The sequence below is a fragment of the Cynara cardunculus genome (genome assembly GCF_001531365.2).
Source record: "Cynara cardunculus var. scolymus isolate 2C chromosome LG 11, CcrdV1, whole genome shotgun sequence".
Taxonomy (NCBI): Eukaryota; Viridiplantae; Streptophyta; class Magnoliopsida; order Asterales; family Asteraceae; genus Cynara; species Cynara cardunculus.
In genome coordinates this window covers 1695632-1719654 of record NC_037538.1, presented here as the reverse complement: position 1 = coordinate 1719654, position 24023 = coordinate 1695632, and the positions used below count along the sequence as shown (strand labels likewise).

The 24023-nt window shown below is 32.3% G+C and overlaps 3 protein-coding genes across 4 annotated transcripts; 2 read left to right on the top strand and 1 right to left on the bottom strand.

Moving 5' to 3' along the window:
• Positions 1-3672: 3672 nt before the first annotated feature.
• Positions 3673-4583, top strand: LOC112520916 (ethylene-responsive transcription factor RAP2-11-like). The gene has a single exon (XM_025129541.1). The coding sequence runs from the start codon at positions 3673-3675 to the stop codon at positions 4501-4503; it is 831 nt and encodes a 276-aa protein (XP_024985309.1). The 3' UTR covers positions 4504-4583.
• Positions 4584-7304: 2721 nt separating this feature from the next.
• LOC112521586 lies at positions 7305-11718 on the top strand. 2 transcript variants are annotated; one of them, XM_025130530.1, is made up of 8 exons: positions 7305-7525; positions 9149-9283; positions 9375-9480; positions 9591-9773; positions 10176-10646; positions 10918-11007; positions 11079-11154; positions 11304-11718. In XM_025130530.1, the coding sequence occupies exons 2-7, from the start codon at positions 9236-9238 to the stop codon at positions 11141-11143; spliced, it is 963 nt and encodes a 320-aa protein (XP_024986298.1). In that variant the 5' UTR covers positions 7305-7525; positions 9149-9235; the 3' UTR covers positions 11144-11154; positions 11304-11718. The 2 variants fall into 2 exon arrangements, with proteins under 2 accessions (XP_024986298.1, XP_024986297.1); XM_025130529.1 differs by having other exon boundaries at positions 7307-7525; positions 9145-9283.
• Positions 11719-13453: 1735 nt separating this feature from the next.
• On the bottom strand, positions 13454-16615 carry LOC112520727 (tubulin alpha-3 chain). The gene is made up of 5 exons (XM_025129237.1): positions 16394-16615; positions 15515-15729; positions 15192-15391; positions 14362-14870; positions 13454-13899 (listed from the first exon to the last, which is right to left on the bottom strand). Exons 1-5 carry the CDS (start codon positions 16504-16506, stop codon positions 13581-13583), a joined length of 1356 nt encoding a protein of 451 aa, XP_024985005.1. The 5' UTR covers positions 16507-16615; the 3' UTR covers positions 13454-13580.
• Positions 16616-24023: the final 7408 nt, after the last annotated feature.

The window sequence follows — 24023 nt, the reverse complement described above, 5'->3', positions numbered from 1 at the left end:
TGTGTGTGTGTGTGTGTGTGTGAGAGAGAGAGAGAGAGAGAGATCAATGTTTTTAAGTCTAGTTGTTATAGAAAAACAAATTGTTGAGGGTGTGAATAGGGTACAAGAATGGAAGTGGTGATGAGTGCAAGTGTAGAATTGTTCCGACAATTGGGAGGGTGGTTAAGAATGCTCAACTGTTCCGACAACCCTTTGCATTTCAAGAGTTACAACCACTTGGCATTAAATATGTTACTTATAATTGTTTAAATTCCTTCAGGTATCTATGCATATTTATGTTCCAGTAGCATCATCCAACCAAATTCATCATAAATACATTGATTTTTTTATAGCATTTATGATAAATGCTTCGACACATGTCATATTCTAAGTAGTTTCCAAATTCGTAATAGTAACGTGGTTCACTCCTCAATCAAACATGCCCACATATATATATATATAACCAGATCATACAATGACATAATTACAAAAACGACCGAATCACATGTGATTTTAGTGTAAGATCACATGTGATTCATAAGAAGACTTTGACCATAACTTGAAGACACGGGTCAGATCGCCTGCTCACTTTTACGTTGATCACGTGTAATTCACATGTGATTTGATCATTTTCTTACTTTGATAAAATTATAATTAATTTTTTAATTTGAAATTATTTATTGGAAGTTGCTTCCGGTGGCGTATGAAAAAAAAGGATATGCCCTCATGAAGCGTGCCCCCAAAAGATTCTTGTTTTTTCTTTTGGAAATTTAGATATAAAACTCAAATAAATAAATAAATAAACAAATACAAATATTTAATTAATTTGCAGAAAAAGGTTTATTTTGTCTCATGTGGCAGGTAATCAATCACAATTATATTCCGTAATCCCTTTATTTTTTTTATAAACATAAATTAGTTTAAATCAATGACTCCAAATAACAAATAATTCGACTTAGAGATATACACAACTTGAAATGAATCCCCTTTTAAATCTGGTTTTTGTGATATCTGATAAAACAAAAACTGACATTGAAATCGTACAGATAAAGCAAAGTTATGTGTTTACAGTGTAGAAACACAACTTTATGTCTATATAAATACAGAAATTAAGTATCTGTCAGAACAAAAACATCTTGTAAAAATATGGTGTGTGGGTTCTGTCTTCATGTCAAAATAGTTACTTTAATAATAAAGTCTAATTATGACTTGCATAATTTATATTTAATTTGTAGAAAATAATATTTTTGTCCCAAGTGGTAGGTACTGGTCTCAATCATACTTCAATTATAATTAAATGTTGAACATAAATTAATTCGAATTTTCATTTCAATTGGTTTAAAGAAACAATGATCTAAATGGATATGATCATATCGTATTTCTTTAACCAACTGTTTGATTAGAAGTGGTTATGCAGATCAGGATGGCTGTTTGACGATCGAAGATGGTGTTACGTCAAGTACTGATTTGCAATCTTGACACTGAAATTTGTAAACTAAAGTATCAAAGCTTTGAAACCATTCCATTGATTTTGCAAATTGCACTTCTAAAGTTCGAATTCATCTATTGTATTTCATTAAAACAGTATAAAACTAACCTCTTCATATCTTAATCATCAAAGCATACATCAAAAACTGAAAAAAAAAACGACAAATTTCAAACTAGGTTTCTCGATGGCGCATTCCTTCGACTTGGGTTCTCTAGCATTGAGTTTTCAACAATCGTAGTATCGTTCTTGAAGTCTTTTACACATTCTTTAAATGAAAACAACCAATAAACCGACATTTTGGTTCTTGAAAACTGAAAAAACTAAATTAAGGTCTTATAGTCTGTTATTTGTGCCAAATTTAGTTTGGGATTCACTTACTTGTTGAAGATTAGATCAAAAACTATACATGGCATCGGTGTTCATTCATCATGTGGTTGCCATTGAATTCTGCTCTCTCCTTTGACGAATCATGGCATCGATTGCAGGCTTCAGAGAGGCTGGAAAGAAGAGGAAGAACGAAAACGACTAAGACCTACATGTACGTTGCTAACAAACGACCGTTTTATCAGATTCTAATAGACCAATTTTTCTATACGTTGATATGCATTAGTTAATATGTTATTTTAACATAATACGGACGGAGAGATGTGATTGGCATAAATAGCCGTTTTGGCAGTCGTTGAGTAAATACAAGCCGAGTGATGGCTTACGTAGCATTAATTCAAAGTACATATTTAATTGTTTTTGTAGAAAAGGCATTTTTTGTCGCTAAGTTGTGGATGTCGGTCCCAATCTATATTCGCTAATTTTTGAAATTTCAACCTGAATTATTTTAAGATATTAATTTAAAAATATACACACAATTTTAAAATAAATTCTAATCATACATTAAAATGAACTAAAAGGGTGCTCGCATAATATAACGAGATATATCTCAATTTTAATTTTTTCGTTTTATTATTTATTTATGTTGATATAATATAGTATTTAGTGATTTTGAGACAGTAGAGATGTTTTTATTTTTGAATAACATATAAATTTAAAGATATCATAAAAATTTGGAAAAAAAATATATTGATATTAATATCAACATTACTATTTAAAGTTCTCGTTTTTTATGTAGTTTCTTTAATTCAATATTTTATTTGTAATTTAATTCAGACTTAATCACCAAGTAATTTATTTGTCATTTAATAACATAATTTTTTTTATAAAGATAGTAATTAAATATTTGTTTATAATTAATGATTATCTGAATTATATTTTAGATTTTTTATATTCAAAATGAGACATATACCTTGTATTTTATTTATCTATAGTTAGTTACACAAATTCAAAAATGAAGTTTTAATAAGTTATACTTACGTACAATTTACTTATGATCTTGAATTTTAAGTAATATACATCAATAAACAGTACTTTATGCATAAAAAATAGTTTTTTTAGAGTTTTTATCAAATTTTTTATAATATAATATAGATCACATACTAAAAATGAATTTTAAATAAATATATATGTAAACTTTTTTACAAAATACTCCAGAAATTACATGTTAAAAGTGAATTTTTCGTAATTTAACGGTTGATATATCTAAAACCATACATCAATAATATAAAAACACGAAATTTAAACCGATAACTTCTAGAATCATTCGTAACATGTTATTTAAACGAACCGAATAAAATACGAAATTTAATAAAATAAACATAAAAAAAAGGAGTTGAGGAGCAGGCCTTCGTGATGGCAACTTACGTTGTTAAGTTGACCAAGCGAGCCTCCCATCATTTGACCATAACATTCATAACGTTTGGTTTTTACGATACGGTAACAATCAATTTGACCATTTTCGAACACCGTCAAAAGACTTGCCTAAAAAACACGAACGTTTTCCAGCATCAAAATAACCGAATCCAACACGATCACGCTACAATAACTTGTACATCGAGCATTAACGATTGTATATTCGATCCCGTCACGATCACGAAAAGTTTCGTCCTATAAACAAACCAGAAAAGTACCAATCACGGATGACGTGAATGACATAGCCCCCACTCTGTGATATCAGTCAACCATTAACAACCCCCCAAAAAACAACTCAAACCTCCATTGACAAACGACGAGCTTGGCATAAACTTGAAATCTTCCTATTTAAACTCATCTTCTATCCTTCACAATGAGTCAAACCCTCGAAATCAAACAAGAAAATGGAGCTAAACTTCCAAAACAATTATGGGTTTTCTTCATCTTCTTCGTCTTCATCTTCACCGTCGTTGGCCAAGAAAGGCAGATTTCGTAAGACAAATGGTCGGAATTCCAATAGAAGCAAGTTTGTTGGCGTTAGACAACGTCCGTCCGGTAAATGGGTGGCCGAAATCAAGAACACGACTCAGAAAATCCGGATGTGGCTCGGGACGTTCGACACGGCAGAGGAAGCGGCCAGGGCCTACGACGAGGCCGCTTACTTGCTCCGTGGCGCCAACGCCCGGACCAATTTCATCCATCACGTACCCATCAACTCTGCTCTCTCTCTCAAAATCAGAAACTTGCTCAACCACAAGAAATACCTCAGACAAAACTCCATCGCTCAAAATACCACCATCAAAACCCAAACAACTTCTCCTGAACCCCACGGACGTCCGCCACTCACTTGTACCGTACAAGTCAACAATGGCAAGAACGAAACTTTTTCATCTGGGTATCAAGGAATCGAGGTGTTTAACGATGGGTATAAGCCAGATTTGAGTAATTGCATTGGGGGAGTGGAGATTGGAGGTAGTTCTTGCTATGAACTTGAGTCTGATCCGCCATTGTTGAACATTGGGGGTGGATTTGAAGGGTTTGACTTAGGGTCGATCTCCAAAAAGGGTGAAGATGATTTTGAGAGGATGAAGGTGGAAAGACAGATATCAGCATCGCTGTACGCCATGAATGGGGTGAATGAATACTGGGAGAATGTTCTTCATGATTGCAGTGATGGTGGTGGTTCATATTGGGATCTTCCAATGTTGTCTCAGATGTTCTGCCCAATTACTTAGATTTTAGACCAATAATTTCCCTTTTTTTTTATTGATTTGATTTGATCTAAATAGGTGTATTACTACTTGGAAGAATTAATGAATTGAGTACAAGTATCTTTTTGGTTAAGAATCAAATTCATCCTTATCTGATATCGTCTGATATCGTCTGTTCTAATCAGACTACAAAGTCAGTGTAAAATGTATCTTTCAGGCTTCATGTGGATTGGACAAATTATAGGTGTTAAATGTAGAGCGGATGTGACTGTAATATAAAATTTAAACATCAGATCTGATGTATCAAGATCTCAAACCTTCCTTGGTATGTGTCTGGGAGGAATCAGTTTTAGTTATAAGATTTGAAAGTATTTCTCTACTTTATGACGAGTTTCTACTTTTTGGCACAAGATGCATATTTGTTTGTACGTCTTTGATACAACAAAATAAGTCGTATGGCAACATTAACACTACATTATTTTCTTAATAAAAATTTGAACTCGGTCAACTATTTGTGTGTGTGGGAAGTTAAATTTCGTCATTAATTTTGAGTTTTTCATCGTAATATCATAAATTTTGTTGCTTGAAATGCAAATAGAGAGCGAAAAAGGGGGATGTGTGAAACTATATACTCCCACCAGAACTATATATGAAAAACGTTATGAAAATTTACTTTGTATTAAAGAATACAAGGGAGGTTCACTTAGAAACTTTAGATACTCTGGAAATCGAAGAATCACCTTCATCACAAATATTTATCTTGGGTTGGGTTCACGTAAAACCAATATGTTTTTTTAAGACCATAAAACAACACTGAAACTTCACTGCAAACATTGTAAAGGTACAAATAATACTGAACATTCACGATAAAAACATTGTGAAGATTTACCTTCACAATGCTTTTTTGTAAAGGTATAATGTTATTTTTATGGTCTCACAAATACAAGTTGGTTTTGTATAATCACAAGTCTATTTATCATTAAAAAAAAACTATACAAAATAGGTGGTTTCCACCCGGTCTGCCCTGACCCGGAACCCATTTTTGGCCATCACTAGGTAGGGCCGTAGGGGTATACGATTTTGGCCCAACTTCTAAAAAACTCGATTAATCCATGGTTCCAACCCAACTTCTAGTGAATAAATGGGCCTATTGGGCTATTCTTCTTTTACAGGGATCAAATGGGCTGCCAGTAGCTAGGTGTTAGAGGTAGGACCGTAAGCGAACTGAACTTTCAGCGAACCGTTCGTGAATCGTTCGGCGGGAAGTTCGTTTATGTTTGTTTATTTAATAAATGAACGAATATGAACAATTTTTTTTGTTCGTTTAGTTAAACGAACGAACATGAACAAGAGCCTTGTTCGTTCATTTATGTTCGTGAACGTTCGTTCATTTATCGTTCGTTTACGTTCATTTATGTTCGTTTATATATTAAATTTTATATATATAATCTTTTATTTATTTACTTTGAATTCAAATAATAGTTATTTATGTTCGTTTAGCCCCTTCGTTTATGTTCGTTCGTTTAGCATGTTAACGAACGAACATAAACGAACACGAACAGACCTGATTTCTAAACGAATGAACATGAACACACATATTTTCGTTTATTTACCGTTCGTGTTCGTTCGTTTGTTCGGTTAAGTTAAATGAACAAACATGAACAAGCTTACCGGTAACCGGTTAAGCCATCCGGTCCCGGTTCCGGTCCCATAACCGGTTACGGCCGGTCCTTTGCAAAAAAAATATTTTTTTTTAAATTTTTTTTTCAAATTTTTGGTAATTAATAAAATTTATAATATGTTATTAATATCTTTGAAATATGTTATTTTTAATATGTTTTATTATAAATATGTTTAAAAATACGTTTTGTTATATATATACGTTTAATTTTATAAATACGTTTCGTTGACTTTCGTTAACCGGACCGGACCCATTTGGCCATCTCTACTAGGTGTTATGGATAGCTAATTGAGTTTATGACTTGGCTCAAAGACTAATTAAACCAAGCCTGAGCTCCATGCTTAACTCATATATGCTCAATTCTTATAGGTTTGTATGAGCTCGACTCTTTGGCTCGGCTTGTTTAGAATTAGTCTCAACAAGCTCATATTGGATTTTAATTTTAGCTTGGTTTATAACTTCATATATAAAGCTAGGTGGGCCGTCTTATATGTTGGGTTATTGTTTTTATATTTAATACAGATGGTTAAATAAATTGAGTCAACTTGATTCAGATTGGACCCACCAAGATTTTTTTACAAGTTGGTTCACGAATGAGCTCCGTCTCATGTATAGTTGTAAACCACTACTATCAACTATCATTACACGTAATTCCAATAACTGTAACCGACCTATTTACTTTAGACTAGTTAAGGTACATCATTCTTTTTAGAATCTATAAAATATCTACACATTCCGACATCCTTCAAACTTTATTTACGAATAAATATGTAGAAGATCAAGTAATAATGTTTTAAGATATATAATGGGTTTTTAGAACAAAAAACAAAATAAACGGTTTATGTTTGTTGAGTCAAGTTTAAACGAGAACAATAGTCAAATAATCGAATGCGGTTTTGACCAATCAGGCAAGTCACACACACTTTTACATTAATCACATGTGATTAGAATATAAATTCACATGTGATTAGAATATAAAATCAGATGTGAATCAACTGTTTGTGAATTATGAAAGAAGAAGAGAGGGATATGAAAGGAATATTATAAGAAGAAAGAAAAGAGAAATCCACCGTCTGATGTGGATCCCAGTGTCCACCTCCTTTTTATTCTCGCAGTCCAACACGAGTCACCAGGGACTCAAAGAAAGAAAGCTAGAAAAGAGTCACTCCTCCATTAAAGATTCTTCCTTTCCCACTTCACCTTTATCCATCTGCTAACCCTTCTTCTTACTCTTCCATCCCTCTTATCTTTCTTATGCTTATTGGGATTCTTGATTCCACCCAAAAACATCCATCTTCATCTGTTTGCACCTTCTCTTCTTCTTCAATTACTTCACATATCAATCAATACAAGCATATCGTTTCCGTAAGTCCTTTATTTCTCTTATCCTTTCGATTCATCAAATATATCTAGGGTTTTTCTTCTTTGCATCATGAACGAAGGGTTCTTTTTTTACTTCATCTTCTGTTGATTAATCCCCAAAAAGATAACTCGGATACCCTGTTCTTGATCACTCAATTTGGTTCTTGTTATCTAATTTATGTTATAAACTGTTTGTTTGTTTAGAATCTTGTTGTTTTCTGGGATTTCGCACTGATTTGAATGTGTTATTGTAAGAGCATATCTATGCACAATTTCTTTCTATGGAATAAAGATGCCTGTTAATGGAAGTTATCCCACAAACACATGTAGAGAGAGAGAGAGAGGGACAGTAGTTGCAACTGCTTTATTTGGTGGTAACTTTAAAGAAATGTGTCAAACTGTATAGTATTCGGTTGCTGATGCTTTGTAGCTTATAGAACCTAATATTGCATCTAAATAAGACCAACCAATAATGCCAACTCTCTGCAATCAATGACTACCCCCCATCCAGAAAAAAGGGTCCATATTTGACTTTTGAGTGCACTTATCTTTCAACTTCAAAGTTGACATGAATGTTCAAAACTTGTGGTCTCTATTTGAAAAACTATAAAGATGGTTAGAATTAGAAGCATTTTAAATATAGACAGACAGAAAAAAAAAATCTGTGTTGTGAAGTAGGGAGTATTTTAGGGGTTTTTACAAGATTTTTCATCTTATAAAGGGCGGATAAGATGACATAATCGCATTGATTGGATAGGGTATTTAGTGCCAACCGACGACCGTTGCTGTGGATCATTGTTCTTGCTTGTTATGCTCATGTAATTGTCATTCACATCCATATTTCCTTTAGTGTTGGAAATCTATGTCCCTTTTCCCATATGGATTCATATGAGTTCCATGTGCTCTTGTATTCACATTAACAAGATATCATCTTTTTTGTTCAAACCTACTACTGTACTACATATTTTGTTTGCTTTGGTTGCATTGTGGCTATTGAAATAAAAAAACCAAACTGAACAAACTCAATATGTCTCACTCTGAAATAGGGTATAGAGTGTAAAATGTATGCAAACCTTTCTTTTGTCTCAAGAGGTTGTTTCCAAGAAGACCCTTGACTTGCATAAGTGGCTATTGAAATGAAGTTCCGATAACATGATTTTTTTTAATAGTTGGGATAACATGATAACGATCATTAGGATCAACACTAACACACACCCACGCACAACAGTATTCATGGGAAATGAAAATCAAATGCATAGTAGATACATGGCGTAGCTATTTGCTTACATTTGTGATTGTTGCTAGGATTCTTATTACATCTTGATTAAAAGAAGTTCAGACTAAAAGTAAATAAGACAAGAAATTGTCTTCCTAACTGTCATTGTCTTTGGTGTACAACCTATGGGCAATCTATGGATTAGTTTGTTAGAAATCAAACCATGAAACTTGTAAATATTACTAGCAGATACGTTACAGTTTCTTGAATCCCCAGGAGTGCAACCTTAGGTAACTGCCGTCTGTCCCAGCTTCCTATTCTTTATCGTTGCTAAAATTTTCATGGCATAAATCTTGTGATATTTGTTAAAATGGGTTTGTGAAAGGCGTTTTTTATGACTCTTAAGACAGGTTATATACGTATCTTCCTTTTGTCAATCGATGCTGAGCTAAGCCTGTTATAAATTTCTTCAAGAATCATATATTTGGTTAGAGAAAATGTCCGGTGGAGATGTCAGAAATGTATCTCCAGGAGAAATACAGATGGTAAGACTTTGGGGCCACATATAATTTGTGTGCGCGTGTGTGTGTGTGTGTGATGCTTTCGTATTTATCTCATTATAACCTTCGGTTTCAGGTTCAAAATCTCATAGAGCAATGTCTGCCATATTACATGACTCAGAAGCAGGTCATAGATATTCTCTATGAGCAAGAGAAAGTCGAACCTAGCTTTACAGAGCTTGGTATGTAATTTATGATGCTTTTCCGTTCAAATTTATCTCGTATTGTTGTAGTTATCGGATATGTTATGTGTGTCTATGTTGGTCCAATAAAGTTTTGTTCTTTCTTCCAGTTTGGCAGAAGCTTGAGGAACAAAATCAAGAATTCTTTAAGGGATACCATCTGAGGTTGATGGTGAAAGAGCAAATAGTGGAATTTAATAAGCTGCTTGATAGACAAGCTGCACTGATGCATCAATTGGGCCCAACTGGAGTCGGTTTCCAACCGAAGTCTAATGGATCTCATATGCCAGCAAGTAAGCCGGTTTTCTTTCACACATTTTTTCATAGTTTTCTGCATATCCATAATTCAAAACTAAAGTATATCAACAAAAACAATTCTATCAATTACAAAAAGATTAAATTAGTTAATAGACAGATTATCTTTGGGTTCAAACTTCACTGTAACATGATCTACTATGCGTTTGGTTGAAAAAGTTACGACATTTATTGACTTTCAGATGTCAAGATTCTCTTATGTTTGACTTCCCTTATGCTTAGATCGAGTCACATTATTTAAGTTTGAAACCATTAAATCTCTAGTGTCCTTATATTGCTAGATTCTTGGTAATGTGACGAACTGTAAGAAGTATAATTTGATGGAAAAAACATTTAACTTCCCTTTGATCAGCTTATTATCGTTTCACTTTTTTTTTCAGTACATCAGAACTCAGCATGTTATGCACCCGAAAATAGTGGAATTGCACTGAAGACAGAAAACATGCAGCACCCTGTTACAGCCAATTTCTCAAGAGGGTTCAACACTTGTGGACTGCCAATACCCTCTGGGGATATGTCTGCTCATTCCCGAAGAATTGATGTTCCACCAAATATGTTGTTGGCCCAGAACTCACATGTTGGAATGACACGAGGAACAAATGGTGTTTCAGTGAAAACCGAAGCCAACTATCTAGGGAATTCAAGGTTTATCTATGGAGCAGATGGCAACGTCCTGGAAACACGTCCCACAATTGGTGATCCATCTGTTTCATCTTTCAGTTGCTTGGAATCTGACCCACATCAGTTGAATGGAACGCTCCTGAATGACAGTTCTTTGTTCGGTCTTTTGGGTCCCATGTCCCAAAACTTTGGACTGTCGGACTCAACCGCTGACTTCACCAATAGTTCTGGTGCACCCTCCTTTCTCTTAATCTTTTACAGTGTCCTTCGGCTGAATGACCTTAAACGAGTTTTCAATTAGGAATACGACCTTAAATTCTTTTAGCTCAATCACCTTCATTTAACCTGCCCTGGCTCAAAACAGTATTCCCCCTTCAAAACTTGAAAAACACACTAGACCATTTTGCAAAATACGCTTCTGAATGAGTTCATTGTGATAAATTGCCCATCTTTTACATATACCCATCTTTATTAATGGTTAATGTTGCTGTTACTTTTCAGACATGCTAGAAAGCTTCTCAAGGTCTGCCTTTCTATCATCCGATAGAGACAATTTCTTGGACTCTCATAGTAGTACAGTAGAGCACCAAGGTAGAGTCTTTATGGTTAACCACTTGTTTTTTGGTTTAAATGACTGTTATTAACATCCCTTTGCTTCTCAGGAGAAAATAAGAGGTTGGACATACCAGAAAACTTAGGTTTTGAAGATTTTGGCAGCGACTCATAGAACAACCGATGGTACTTTTCTTGATCTCTAAAAACCCCAAATTTTTTCCCAAAAAGTTTAAACCTTTCCACCATTTGGATTATATGGTGCCAAAGAACCCATCTGTATATCATCTTTAACTCTATTTGGTGAGATTGAATCATTGTTTGTGTTGCTGCAGGTGAAACTACTGTTGTAGGACATAAGTCTTTGTAAATAGCTTATCAGAATGGGAGGCAGGCTTTAAAGTGTTGTAGATTGGTGTGTGCAATGCAGAGGTAATAATTAGTTTTAGGATGGGTGTTTACGATGATAGGCATTAGGAATGTGTTTGGGGGTTAAAATATAAAATGATTTCGATAAAAAGTTACTGCATTAAGATGGAATGCTGATGAATATGATCACTAAACCCCCGTGTTGGCTCGTCCTAGAAACATGACAAATTATCATTTTGGTCGATGTGAATTACATTTGTAGAAGGTTTCTGTATCTTGGTATTTGTTTTCGGTTGTCTTTGAATCTTCCGTTTGGGGCTTGAAGCAGTTTAGATTTAGAACTTGTTATGACATAAAACTAGATGTGGGTTTGGGAAAAAATTTAGTACCAGAACTTGTTTCCCCGACACAAATTGGGTGAGCGCTGATCGAGTGAGAATGTGGTCTAAATCGGCACTAATCATTGACCAAACAAGTCACCCTTTGGGCTTCTTTAGGGGTGTTAAAGTGTAGAGCCGGTCAGCCGGGTAACAAGTCGTCTGGGCTTCGGTTTTAGAAAATATTGTTTAGGTTCGAGCTCGAATAATATTTTTCTAAATAGTGATAGAACTCCGATTCGAATATTTTTCTATATGTGTGAAACTCAAACTTTATTATTATTTAGGCTATATTTGAAAAGTTAGTTCTTGGTTGATAAACTAATTGTTAGTTGATCGTTGACTAATAAGCTAGTCATATTTGATAAAAATTAGGCTTGTTTATTAGCAGTTTAATGAGATTAATAAGACTTGCAACTTATTCGATCAGCTATATATGATTGTTTGGTAGTGACTTAATGTAATAGGAAGTGGTTGATGTTGTAGGCTTCTACGGGGAACTTTATGTAAAAAGTCCAAGTTCTTTTCCAAAACATGCCCCTCCCAATTAAAGAACACGTTTCTTCCATCTATGAAAAACCTCTCCAAAACAAAAATCATTTTAATTTATACAAACAGATTAATCTATATAAACAATTTTATTCATACATGACTTAATGAAAAATCAGTCAAACAACTCCTTACTTGATAAGATAAATAATAATGTAAAACGACCTTACAAGACATATTGAAGAAGTACTTAATTCTACCCTAAGGGACATAATTGAAAAAAAGGTGGGAAAAAAAACCTTGGAACTTATTGAGAAGCTTTACCAAAATAGGGTTTTTTCAATCAATTCAAAAGTAGGGGGAAAAAAGTGGTTTACGGTTCTCGAACACGGTCATTAACAATTTTCGGAGTGACTGATTATAACCTAAAATTCAAGCTGATTAATTTTGTTTATTGACCCGAAGTCACATTTTGATTCTATTTCATGAAAACATGAACACGTATTTAAAACCATTGTCTAACACAACCACACAAGTATCCACCATCTAGTCCCCCATTTAAATCACTTCAAGCACTTGCTTAATGAAACAAAGATCCATTCAATACCAAAAATCCATGACTATATTACCCTTTAATGACTAGTACGCGAATGAACTTAGTAGCAACCGTTATGTTAGGACCAGCCTGGCCCGAGACGGTTTTTGGCCATCTCTAGGACCAGGGACGAAAACCTTAACAAGGTAGAAACCATTAGAGCTATTTACGAGTGGGACAGCCCGCTAGATCCGTCCGTCTCTCTAGAAAAGCGGGCTTGGATTACCATTTTCGAAAAAATTGACAAACCCAAATTGACTTGTTAAAATTAATGGACAAATATTGGCAATAGAAAAAAAATTGGGTTGGTCCGGCCTTAATACTTATTAATTATTAACAATTCCTATTTAATTATGACTCATGATAATAACACTAACACTATTTAAAAATCTAAAAAGTAAAAACAGAATTACTTCAATTGATCAATTTCTCATTATCTCATTGGGTCATTTTCTTGATCAATACTCCATATTCTGCAAAACAAATTTTTCCTAAATTATATACATTGTTATGTATATTTTAATTACTTAGAATTTCAAATAACATAACATAAATACAATTATTTAACCCTTTTCATCCATTAACCAGCAGTTTAAGTTTAAATATATTTTAATTACTTGAAAATATATATATATTTAATGAACACTCCGACAAGAGACTAGCAGAACACATCAAATTTTCATGTCCAACAATAACAGAATCACACTACATGACATTAACTTTAGAACAAAACAAACATCAACACCAAGTTTCAACCAACAAATCCAAGTTTCTTCTTATTCTTAATACTCATCATCATCCCCTTCACCTTCATCATCCACACCTTCAGCACCAACCTCTTCATAGTCTTTCTCCAGAGCTGCAAGATCTTCACGGGCTTCCGAGAACTCGCCCTCCTCCATACCCTCACCCACGTACCAATGAACGAATGCCCTTTTCGCATACATCAGATCAAACTTGTGGTCAATGCGTGAGAACACCTCTGCAACCGCTGTGTTGTTGCTGATCATGCAAACGGCCCGTTGAACCTTGGCAAGATCACCACCTGGCACAACCGTTGGTGGCTGGTAATTGATACCACACTTGAAACCAGTTGGGCACCTGTTATCAATCCAAGATCATATCAAAAAGCTTCTTTAATTTCAAGTCGCCCACAAAAACGATCAAGAACTACACTCTGTTCTCGAATTTGGAAAGAAAAAGAAGGTTTTTTGATGTGTTTTTGAAAGGAAAAGAAAGGAAAAGAAAATTTTTTTTAGTCTTGGACCGAGGAAATATTTCATTTTTAGAAATATACCCTTTACATTTGTCAATGTTCTCTAAACCAGAGAAAAAGGAAAAGAAAGGGTATTTTTGTCATAAAAAATCATAGACAGCTTTCAGATTTTCTTTCCTCCCTTTCCTTCCATATTTGGACAAAACATAAATGATTTTTACCTTCTATTCCTTTCTTTTCCCTAGTAAAAAGTTTAGAGAACACATTGTTTTTTTGTTTGTTTTCCCCTCTCTTTCTTTTATTTCAAAAAAAAAAAAGTGTGTTAACAACTAAAGTTAATTCCTTACCAATCAACAAATTGAACGGTCCTCTTGGTCTTAATCGTGGCAACAGCAGCGTTAACATCTTTGGGGACAACATCTCCACGATACATCAAGCAACACGCCATATACTTGCCATGCCTAGGATCACACTTAGCCATCATGCTTGCAGGCTCGAAAACTGCATTCGTGATTTCAGGTACCGACAGCTGCTCATGGTACGCTTTCTCGGCTGAGATCACAGGGGCGTATGAGGAAAGCATGAAATGAATACGTGGGTATGGCACAAGATTGGTCTGGAACTCAGTAATATCAACATTAATAGCTCCATCAAACCGTAGAGAGGTTGTTAAAGATGATATGATTTGAGAGATGAGTCTATTCAAGTTGGTATAAGTAGGTCTCTCGATGTCTAGTGATCTCCTGCAGATGTCATAAATGGCTTCATTGTCCAAGAGCACGGCCACATCTGTATGCTCTAAAAGAGAATGTGTCGAAAGAACACTGTTGTACGGTTCCACAACGGCAGTTGACACCTATAAACAAACAGATTAGAAGGTTTGATTTCATTTTTTAACCTACCCCAATCAGGATAACAGGTTTGGATTAGGCCATGTTTGAAACTAACTTATTTTTTAAGCTTATTGAAAAATCCCTGCTTGGTTCGCCATAAACACTGAGCAGCTCTAGAGGCTTTTTTCCACTTGTTTCCAGTTATGCCTCTTATATTTTTCCAAAACATGTCTTTTTAGGTCATTTACACTGTTCTTTAAGATTATCAGCTAATTTTTACCAAACATTACTATTTCGTCGGCTAACTTATCAGCTAGAAGTACAAAGTTTGTAGTATAAATCACCTGAGGAGAAGGGTAGATGGTGAACCCAAGCTTCGACTTCTTTCCATAGTCGACAGACAAGCGTTCCAACAGCAGAGATCCCAACCCCGAACCAGTACCTCCACCAACAGCATTGAACACTAAAAAGCCTTGCAAGCCGGTACAGTTATCGGCTAATTTCCTTACTCGATCGAGGCAAAGGTCGACAATCTCCTTCCCCACTGAAATAAAACAACTTGTTTATCTTCATATCGTTTCTTTAAGGTGTTTGATGGCTTTTAAAAGCTTTCCCTTGTGTGTATTTCTGCAAACTAAAACAAGATGGTTGGGATAACAATGAGTACCTGTATAATGACCCCTAGCAAAGTTATTAGCAGCGTCTTCCTTTCCTGAAATAAGCTGTTCGGGGTGGAAGAGTTGGCGATAAGTCCCTGTCCTCACTTCATCAATGACCGTTGGTTCAAGATCGACAAATATTGCTCTTGGCACATGCTTTCCTGCACTGGTTTCGCTAAAGAACGTGTTGAATGCATCGTGTGCAACACCAACCGTTGAATCACTGCAAAATCATGAATATTTTAGCCAAAAATGACATCTCTGCAACTTAATGAAAGAAATTCTGATACTTTTTGAGTTAGGCTATCAAGCAGTTCTGTTGATATATGTGAATACAACTCCCCACAAATATATAGGCTTAATTGCAAATAGTTTGAATGGTTTAATCAAATTGGGAAAAATTGTTCCATCACCAAACAGATCTTCAGTTCAGTACAAAATTTACAATCAATGAGGCAAGAAAACAGATCATGGAAGTACACTTGCAGTAAAAGAAGTCCGTAAACAAGTCAACTGCAACTCAAAACAGAAATTCCATCCAGATCCGTTCACAGGTCGCACAGAAATCTGTGAATTCATAAACCACAAGCAAATGACTCCGAGACTCAAATCATGAGATGCAATTATTCGAGTTAAGCCATTGAAGATCCAACCGTGATAGTCATTTAAGCTTTTTTTGAGATCCGAAGTTAAAACAGACACACACACTAGTGAAATCAGATCCATGACTATTTACCCAATTAAGAGCAAAAATCATGTAAAAACTCAGGTTTCAATCAGAAATGCAAACGGAATTCTCTAACAACACTAGATTAAGTTGCAGATGCTTACAGAAACATAAAATTCATGAAGAGTAGTATAATCAATCGAAAGAACAAAAAAAAAACCTGGGCATCATGCCATCGGGCTGGATGCCATGTTCGAGGCAATAGAGCTCCCAACAGGAATTCCCGACTTGAATCCCAGCTTGACCTATGTGTATGCTTATGATCTCCCTCATCTCTCTGTATTCGGAATGAAGTGGGAAGAAGCAGCTTCGATTTGATTCTTGAAAACCCTTACTTTTTCCCTCTATAAATCTTGACCTATTCAGGACTTATAAAGAGAGTATGATCATGGGGTGGGTGTGTGTGTGTGTATAGATATAGTCTCGCTGTATCTATAATTATGAAATTAATGCAAAACCCTTTTTTCCTAATTTCAGTTTTAAATTCATACCGTTTATTTATTACAATTAATTACGTTACTTTCGGCATAAATTTTATTCTTTCTGGAACGTTGGTTTTTTTAACAAATGTTAATGTTTGTATATGAATAAATTATTAATTAGTAATAAAATAGTTATGAAAATCAATTTATTTATATGTAAAATTGTCTTTTGCTATTATTAATTCGGACCTATTCTGCAGACACTTTGCATAAAAATATAATTTGATTTTAATTTTCTTATACATAATTATTTTCTTTAAAAAATATCAGTTTTTTTAAAAGAAAACTATCATATGTTGGGTTAATCGGGTTGAAGATATTTGAACAACTCAACTCAATGCTTGTGGTTTGAAAAATCTTAATTCAACTCAAACCGTACGGGTTTGTTGGGTTAGTCGAATTGATACTTTGTAATATTAAAATATTCTTTTAACCTTGAATATATTATTTATCTACTCATAATTTATTTTTCACCATCGACCATTTGATACAACTTATCCATATTTTTTAAGTATATTACATTCAGTTAATTTTTTTAATTGACATATATATATATATATATACTAGTTGTGTACCCGCACAATGCGGCGGGAGCCATGAATTTTAACGATTTTGAAGTTCCACTGGTTTCATAAGATAAGATTTAACGATGATATAGGTTACACTTGGTCTTTACATATTAATACAATTTGAATAAATAAGAGTTATGGTTCCAATTATAGACTATCGATGAAAAAATTTGTATAACGGTTTAAAATCCAATATATTTAAAATTCAACATATTTAAACGACTTCACAAATGTATTCGWTTTACACCAATAGCAAAGAACCAAGAAACTTGAGTTTTAAGATAAACGCTCAAAACCAATAAAGAAAACTACAAATTTGACATATCATAAGCCATGAAAAAACAAAATAATATGGGATTTAGAATGAAATTTCAACTGCTTACCCTTTTTCTTGTCCAGAAACTCAGATTAAGGTTGAATTAATACATGTATATATATATTTCAAAAAACCCAAGAACATATTAATTCAAAACATATTATACAGTGCAATTTGGACAGCCTAATCCCAAAATATATAGTATATATATATATAAATAAATAACTATAAAAATATAAACGTAAATATTAAAAATATTTTTTCATAGTATATATAATATATAATAATATAATTAAGTAAAAAATTATTCAATATTGAACTCATTTCGAAGGTATTAACGAGATGATTATAATGATGTAACTTGTTAAAATAAAAATGTATTTTTTAAACATGTTTTAATTGATATACGATTATGTATGTTAATTTGATAAATGTTTAAAATGAAACATTTAAAAGTAAARGACGTAAAGTAAATTAATTAATTAATTATAGAGGTATAAAGTGTAAATTTAAAATTATAATTTAAAAAAAATCGGTTATGAGAGTGTGAGTGTATGTGAGGAGAGGAGGTGATGAAAAAGTAAGTATAAAGGGTATTTTGGTCATTTAGAATTTTAAGACTTTAAGACTTTTGCTAAATTTGTTTTATAAGATAGTATAGATAAATGAGTTATATAGATATGTGAATAGATTGAAGATATGTGTATGAAGAGTGTACGTGATAGTGTAATTGTCTAATGTATATATATTAATAGAAATCAAACAATCATATTAAATCCAATAAATAAAAGGATACCGGGTTCATTGGGTTGAGTTGGGTTCAAATAATGGTAACTCAATACTTATGGTTTGAAAATTTTACAACTCGATTAGACATTGGGTTGCTTCGGATTGAGTTATTTCGCGTTGGGTTGGGTTAGTCGGGTTTTTGAGCACCCCTAATAGCGTCCCATGCCGTTTAGAACATCTTTAATACATAAATCATCAAAATTGACTCAAATACGGACATGAATATTGCGAAAGTAGTGACATTAGGGTAAACCCGAAAGAGAAATGGTTAAGAGAGCAATTTGAATGTGAAAATGGTCATTTGAGTCGATTTCCCTATAATCTACCCTCGTCCATTTAACATGTTTTATAAAAGCTCCTTATTTAATTTGTCATTTTAAAGTTCACGTTATATTTTTCATAAATTTTAACTTAATATTAAAATTCAAATATTTAAAAACATTACAATAAGCAATATTTAATAATTACTTGACGTTTCGAAACGAGGTTTATATATTATTAGAAAGAGTAAATAGTAAAATCCATTGATACAAAAATATAATGATAAAGTCACACGAAAATCAACTCGTTAAAAAAATGAAAGACGATGAATAGTTTATGTGATTTTTATATCTTTTAGGTATTCGATACTTGTGTCATTTTGATCGTCTTGATGAGAGAATTTTAATAATGTATTTTGTTATAAAATATATTTGGTTTATTATATATATATATATATATATATATATATATTTAATGAATTAAATTAATTAATTAAGCTTATAATTCTTTTAAAATAGATTTTTAAAAGTGAAAATCTTTAGGGTGATTAGTTTGAGTTTGACTTCAAATGTCAAAAGTACCACGAGGTCCCAAATTCAAATCCAAGGATGAATAAAAATTCTCTTGTGGCCACAGAGGTTCAAATGTGGTGACTCCGGGCTATCTGCAAATCAGGTGGTCACCCTGTGATTAGTCGGCTCACATAACATGTTGAATATTCAGATTAATAAAAAAAATCTTTAAAAAAATATGTTTAAACTATAATAGATATTTTATTTTAGCATTAATTATATTATTAAATTATTTAATATATATAATAAAAATATTATCTCTCTCTTAAAAATTTAATTTCAATTTCTTTCATTAATGGAAATCAATTAAAACATTATTTTATCTCTCATACATATGTAGTTTTAGAGATATTTTAAAAAAAAAATCCATATTTTCTCTCTTCTTTCATTTATTTAACATAAATTTTAGCATGGTTGTTGAACCAAAAAAAAAATTAAATCTTCAAAAAAAAAATATTAGGAGGGTACTCGTGCAATTTGACAAGATACATCTTGATTCTTAATGTTTCGTTTTATATTTTGGATCTATCAATGTTTGTAATGCGATTTTATGTGATTTTGAAAAAAATAAAATGTTTTTATTGTTGAATAAAATATAAAACTGAATATATTATAAAATTTTGAAAAAAATAAGCGATATTAGTGTCAAATTAACTATTTAAAAGTTCTCGTTTTTATGTAATTTATTTAATTCAAAATTTTATTATAAATTAATTAAAGTTTAATAACGAACTAATTTATTTTTGATTTAATAAAATAATATTTTTAAGATAATAATTAAGCATTCTGTTAGAACTCAACGATTATCTTAATTATATATTAGACATTTTATATTTAAAATAATGTTTATCATGTATTTGATTATGTTTATCTGCAGTTAGTTATACAAATTCAAACATGGAGCTTTAATAAGATGTACCCATGTACATTCTACTTGTAATCTTGAATTTTAAATAATATGCATCAATAAATAATACTTTATGTATAAAAAATTATTTTTAAGAATTTTTGTCAAATATTTTATAGTATAATATAGATAGTTGTTAAAGAAGTTTTAAATAAACCTTATGGTTTTATTTTATTTTCAAATTTTACTTATAAAACTCATTCTAAAGAAAATTTATATCCATCTCCAACATTTTCCTATTTTGAATATCACAATATAAATTACTATTCTAATATTTAATATATTTATACTATCTTATAAACCAAATTTAACAAAAGTCTTAAAGTCTTAAAATACTAAATGACCAAGATACCTTTATCACTTTTTCACTTTTCCACCCTCTCTTCTCCTCACATACACCCACCATCTCACAACCCATTTTTTTAAAATTATAATTTTAAATTTACACTTTATTCCACTATAATTAATTAATTTATTTTACGTCATTTACTTTTAAATGTTTCATTTTAAACATTTATCAAATTAATATACATAATCGTATATCAATTAAAACATATTTAAAAAATACATTTTTATTTTAACAAGTTATACCATTATAATCGGCTCGATAATACCTTCGAAATGAGTCCAATATTGAATAGTTTTTGACTTAATTATATTATTATATGTTATATATACTGTAAAAAAATATTTTTAATATTTATGATTTATATTTTTATAGTTATTTATTTATATATATACTATATATTTTGGGGTTAGGCTGTCCAAATTACACTGTATAATATGTTCTGAATTAATATGTTCTTGGGTTTTTTTGAAATGTATATATACATGCATTAATTCAACCTTAATCTGAGTTTTTGGACAAGAAATAGGGTAAACAGTTGAAATTTCATTCTAAAATCCATCTTTTTTGGTCTTTTCATGGCTTATGATCTGTCAAATTTGTAGTTTTCTTTATTGGTTTTGAGTGTTTATATTAAAACTCAAATTTCTTGGTTATTTGCTCTTGGTGTAAATCGAACACATTTGTGGAGTCGTTTAAATATATTGGATTTTAAACTGTCATACAATTTTTTTCATCGATAGTCTGTAATTGGAACCATAACTCTTATTTATTCAAATTGTATTAATATGTAAAGACCAAGTGTAACATATATCATCGTTAAATCTTATCTTAAACTTCAAAATCGTTAAAATTCATGGCTCCCGCCGCATTGCACGGGTACACAACTAGTATATATATATATATATATATTATAGAATATTATTTCCCTATCTTATAAATTTAATTTCGATGATTCTCATTTATAAGAAAACTAAAAAAAATCTCTTTAATAAATAATCAATTATAAAAAATTCTTTAGATTTAAAATTTTCACTTTTTTCTTCTACTTTTTTTTATTTTAATTTTTTTTAAAGAATTATTAAAACATTGAGAATATATAGGAAATGCTGTTGTTTGTTAAAAAATAAAAAAAAAAGCATGTGTTGGGATCCGGTAACCATGGCCCACCACCTTTTCCTGGTCCCGCCTTTTAATTGGACTTATTCTCCTTCCCGCCCCACTCTTTATGTAATGACCGTTTTGTCCTTTTGTCTTTTTTATTTTTTTAACCGCTTTTTCTAAATAATGATATCGAAAAATCCAAATTTAGAGATTGTTTTTCTAAACAGATTACCATTTGAACAACAACAATAATTTTGGGTGTATAAATATATAGAAATTAGAAAGGGTAAAATGGGAAAAACGGAGAATATTTGAAGTGCATGTGGAAGTAGCACTGGCGCTTACGTGTTTGCTTCGCTGTTTTGCCCTCTTCATTATTTGGCTTACCCACCCACCCCTCGCATTTCTTTTCCACCTCGAGTAACCTTTTAACATTTAATACATAATTTTTTCATATTTTTTTAATATATAAAATAATTACATCAAAATAAAACTAACTTTCACTTTATTCCTATTTAAATATAATAATTTTTAATATATTTATTTTAGAGTATAAATTAAACTTTTCGCTTATTCTCAATGGTTTTCTGCTCTTTCGAGTTTGACAAGAGATTTGCAAAGGGAAATGGATTTCGTAATCTTGTGCTTGAATATTTGACACCATAAATTATGATCGATTGTTGTTTACTAAGTTGTTTGTCTGATCTATTTAGAAAACTAGTCGATGGTGGCTCTCTATGAATTCACCTATATAAGCCCGTTGCTAAAGTTGCAAAAATTAGAGTTTGAATACCACTTGCAAATGAATGTACTAAAGAAACAACTACGATCAAGATTGGGTAGGACAACTTGTCCCTAATTGTTGTTTAATGATGTTAACGGTGGTTATTGTTGGTAGTGGAAGAGGAGGTGGTGATCGATGCCCAACAGTGGTTCTGGGTGACATGGAGATGGTGGTGAATGGTGATGGTCGATAGTGGTGGATATAAAGGTGGAAGTGGTTGTTGTGGAGGAGGTAGAGGTGGTGATGATGGATGGTAGTAGGTAATCGGTGGTGGTGGTGACAATAATGGACGGTGGTCGACTTTGGTTGTGGTGAGGTCGTGATTGTGGAGGACATGGTTGATTGTTTTAGCCAATGGTTTAATAAGGTTGGGGCGTTATGTGGGTTCATATCACGCCCAATGACCCACTTGGTTTAAATGATGGTGAGGGTGGTTCTTACGTTTGGCTGGGTTGTGGCCCATCTTCATTAAATGGGCTGATAAGCTTCAAGGAGTTGTACCTTACAAGTGATGGATGCACCGGTGTCTGGTTGCCGGGTGCTGGGGGTGGCAAGATCGGTTAAATAATTAATGGAGATTGGAAACTTCACGTGCTTATATTCCTTTCTGTGGTGGCTCTTGTCCATCCAATTATTTTTATTTTTTTAAACATAAGAAAATAGTTTATTTTATTTTTATTCTCCCAGTTTATCTTGAAATGAAAATTTAGGCTTATGAATGAATGAATTCATTATATTATATAAAATCAAACAGTTTATTTTATTTTTATTCTCCCAGTTTATCTTGAAATGAAAATTTAGGCTTATGAATGAATGAATTCATTATATTATATAAAATCAAACAGTTTATTTTATTTTTATTCTCATTAATTAATAATTACTAATCAATACTACGAGATTGTTTGTTTATCTCAGGATGAAGCCATTTAAAAACCATTTAGGGGTCGTTTACCAAACACTTACCGAGGTAAGCCCTTACCAAGTCACACTACCTCACCGGATGAAGATGGTAAGGACCAAGAATATTACCCGATAAGCGAGGACAAGTACTCTTACTACGGTAAGCGCTTATCGGGTAAATTGTTTCATACGATATCGTTTTGGTGGATTAAAATTTTACCTGATAAATAAATAATGGTGTTAAATTTTACCAGTAAACACTTACTGGGTAAGTGTTTGGTAAACGACTTCTTATTAATTTCTAGTCAAACATTATTATATACCTATCAAATACAGATTATTGTTAATTTTTGATTTCTTTTTTCTTTTAGATGTCTCAAAATGGTTACTTTTTATTTCCACATATTAAATATTTTTTTATCTTATTTTAATAAATATATTATTTTACTAGAAGTAAAATAATTAAGATATAATCATCAATAATAATTAAACTATAAATTCGATAATTCTAAAACCATCACATAACATGATATGTAATGTATCAGTTTCGAGAACGGAGGGATATGACCATCCCCACCCTCGTCCAAATCTCCGTTTCCGTTTGTAATAAACTCAAAATTCCTGAATTAAACCGGGTTCGTTCTTGTCAATGCATTTTTTTTTTGCCATATTTAGAAGTCAACCTTTACACAAATGGAGATATGAAATCAACCACAAACATGTTAATAAAGCTTGGTTTTGGGCCCAATTTTGTGTCCAT